This window comes from Kryptolebias marmoratus, unplaced genomic scaffold (genome assembly GCF_001649575.2).
Source record: "Kryptolebias marmoratus isolate JLee-2015 unplaced genomic scaffold, ASM164957v2 Scaffold198, whole genome shotgun sequence".
Lineage (NCBI taxonomy): Eukaryota > Metazoa > Chordata > Actinopteri > Cyprinodontiformes > Rivulidae > Kryptolebias > Kryptolebias marmoratus.
In genome coordinates this window covers 1-3,357 of record NW_023665932.1, presented here as the reverse complement: position 1 = coordinate 3,357, position 3,357 = coordinate 1, and the positions used below count along the sequence as shown (strand labels likewise).

At 40.1% G+C, this 3,357-nt stretch overlaps 1 protein-coding gene across 1 annotated transcript in view; it reads left to right on the top strand.

Annotated features, from left to right (window-relative positions):
* Positions 1-3,180, top strand: part of LOC108229541 (NACHT, LRR and PYD domains-containing protein 12-like) — a 7,582-nt gene extending 4,402 nt beyond the window's left edge. The window contains exons 3-6 of the mRNA XM_025003541.2: positions 348-521; positions 1,351-1,524; positions 1,917-2,090; positions 2,218-3,180. Coding sequence (XP_024859309.2) covers positions 348-521; positions 1,351-1,524; positions 1,917-2,090; positions 2,218-2,266 — 571 coding nt within the window. The 3' untranslated portion in view covers positions 2,267-3,180. The remainder of the gene's footprint in view (positions 1-347; positions 522-1,350; positions 1,525-1,916; positions 2,091-2,217) is intronic.
* The last annotated feature ends 177 nt before the right edge of the window (positions 3,181-3,357 follow it).

The following is a 3,357-nucleotide window of genomic DNA, read 5'->3' as shown; positions in this document are numbered from 1 at the left end:
ATTAGGTGTGGTAGTAGCTGAGAGTCCTCCTCAACACAGACTCTGAGCTCTAACAGATCAGCTGAGATCTCAGAATATCACATGAGATCGTTCAGAACGTTATTTCCAAGGTTTGACCAAAACGCTTCAACTTTCTCATTATAAGATGATCTTAGTGTCAAACTCAGGGATGAAAGGCGGCGGGTGATATGCATTCCTTCAGGGAATGCTAGGCCTTTAATTGATTGTGTTTTTGTGGCTCTGACATCCAGTAAAACTAATTGTGTCCAGTTGAATAACTGAGTTCATATTTCAGTTTTAACCTGCATCCTGTTGGCTTCAGCTCACAGCTTTTATTCTTTATTCAGATTCAGGGGCTGCAGTTTGTCAGAGATCAGTTGTGCATCTGTGGGCTCAGCTCTGAAATCCAACCCCTCCCATCTGACACACCTGGACCTGAGTGAGAACCACCTGTCTGCCTCTGGAGTGAAGCATCTGTGTTCTGGGCTGAAGAGTCCAAACTGTAGACTGGAGGTTCTGAGGTCAGTTCAGTGCAGCTGTTGGATGTTTTCTATGTTTGTCTAACTAAAATCATTCACTGATACTTCAGAATTTATTGATTTATAAATGTTTCATTCAGTTCAAAAGTTGAACTTTAACACGTCTGTTTTGAATTTTTTCTTTCCAAACGTCTAAAAACCTTTTTCTAACAAAACAGGTTTGCTGCTTGTTTTAACCTTTAAATAACTTTTACTGGATTAAATCCTAAACATCAGTTATCGCTCGCTGCTGAAGGAAAAGGTGGAGCGATCATGTATTTGGTCGTGTCTGTCTCTGTGTGTGTTTGTTTCTGTGTATCGTTAGCAAAACATCTCATGAACCACTGGACAATTTTAATGAAACTCCCAGAAAGAAATCACTGGATGAATGTCGACAAGTTGAGTCAACATGATTCAAGATTGCTGTCACAGCTAATCAACCTTAGCCTGCACATAAATATCTGTACCTCAGATATTGAGCTAACATGAGGTGTGGTAGTAGCTGAGAATCCTCCCCAACACAGACTCTGAGCTCTAACAGATCAGCTTAGATCTCAGAATATCACATGAGATCGTTCAGAACATTATTTCCAAGGTTTGACCAAAACGCTTCAACTTTCTCATCATAAGATGATCTTAGTGTCAAACTCAGGGATGAAAGGCGGTGGGTGATATGCATTCCTTCAAGGAATGCTAGGCCTTTAATTGATTGTGTTTTTGTGGCTCTGACATCTAGTAAAACTAATTGTGTCCAGTTGAATAATTGAGTTCATATTTCAGTTTGAACCTGCATCCTGTTGTCTTCAGCTCACAGCTTTTATTCTTTATTCAGATTGAAGGACTGCAGGTTGTCAAAGATCAGCTGTGCTTCTGTGGTCTCAGCTCTGAAATCCAACCCCTCCGATCTGACAGAACTGGATCTGAGTCAGAACCACCTGTCTGACTCTGGAGTGAAGGAGCTCTGTGGTTTCCTGGAGAGTCCAAACTGTAGACTGGAGGTTCTGAGGTCAGTTCACTGCAGATGTTGGAGGTTTTCTTTGTTTGTCCAACTAAAATCATTCACAGATACATCAGAATTTATTGATTTATAAATGTTTCATTCAGTTGAAAAGTTGAACATTTGGAGCACCTTAGATCAGCTCTGGGTCAGAATCTAAAATCCTGGTTCTTGTCAAACCTGGTCTAAATTCTTCTCCACTGAATCCAAATCCATGAAAACCCAGTTTGTGATTTCTGAAATCTATTTGCGTGTGTGAATGCTAGGCCTTTAATTGGTTGTGTTTTTGTGGCTCTGACATCCAGTAAAACTAATTGTGTCCAGTTGAATAATTGAGTTCATATTTCAGTTTTAACCTGCATCCTGTTGGCTTCAACTCACAGCTTTTATTCTTTATTCAGATTGAGAGGCTGCAGGTTGTCAGAGATCAGATGTGCTTCTCTGGCCTCAGCTCTGAAGTCCAGCCCCTCCCATCTGACAGAACTGGACCTGAGCTGGAACAACCTGAGGAAACCAGATGTTCAGCAGCTGTTGGATCTTGTGGAGAGTCCAGACTACAAACTGCAGACTGTGAGGTCAGTAGATGGTCTGAGTGAGTTCTGTACACCTGCAGCTTCTCCTCAGTGAAGTTGGTCCTTCTACTGAATGATGCTGCATCACTGACTGATGGAGGGAATTTATCTCCTCTTCTTCTCTCTGCAGGTGGGATCCTCAGTATGTCTGTTACCCTCTCCTTGTGATCCAGATGTAGACTAAAAGTCATCACGGCTCATCGCTTGTTGTTAAATCAGAATAAAAACTGGTGGCTCATCAGCACTTCAGGAGGGGGGTGTAAAAAGTCATGTTGGCAGTGTCAGATCAATAAGTAATGTTGCTTCTCCAGACTTGACTACAGCTGCAGCTACGAGGATGACTGTAGCTCAACATCTTCATTAATGGGTTTGAAAGCAGAGCACAGAGCCTGCCGTAAGCTGCTCCATCTGATGTGGTGGATAAACAATGGATGAAAATGACTTCATCATGACAGAGACACCCCAAGTTCTGACAGGTTTGGATGTATATTAAAGGATTTAAAGACAAAACCTCAAACCGAATGAAGATAAAAGATGAACGGTGGCAGATTTCCTCTTACGGGTTTGATATCAGTTTTCTGTTAACCCTGTGTTAACCTTTTTTAGTTTCTTTTGTATTAGGTTATTTTTTTGTAATTCTATTTTATGTTTTTTGTTGTTATTGTGTTTAGTTTTATGTTTAGCTTTGCTCCCTGTACTCTCTGTGTCTTCTGTCATTTTATAATAGCTGTTTTACTGAATTTGATTGGAATGAACTGAATTGTAATTGGATTGATTGGGACAGTGTCCTGAGATGACTTTTGTTATGAATTGTCCCTAAATGAAACAGTTAGTCAGTTAGTTTAGTTTATTTCTTTTGTGCCATACACCATAAAAGGTGCCCAGCCCCCATGGGCTTATAAGACACACAAACATGTTTCAAAGATGCAGACAGAGACCAACATCAACATCCTTGAGACAGAAAGTGTCCTCTTTCAAAGATACCAGGCTTTTAAAACATACAGAGCTAAATGTAACACAAAATATTGAAATAAATACTGTAGTTTATCTTCATAACTTCAGAACTACCAGAAAATAAAGCTCTAAAATCAGATTCCCACTTTTTCAGAACATCTTCAAACAAAGTGAACTTGAACCTCCCTTTGGTTCCAGATGTGAATCAAGTCAACTTTTATTTTCTCAAGGGGACAAATACAAACAGCTTGGGTGTTTTTCTTTTTGACAAACTACAGCCATGCAGCCAGTCTCTAATTGAAGCTTAAAAAGCCCT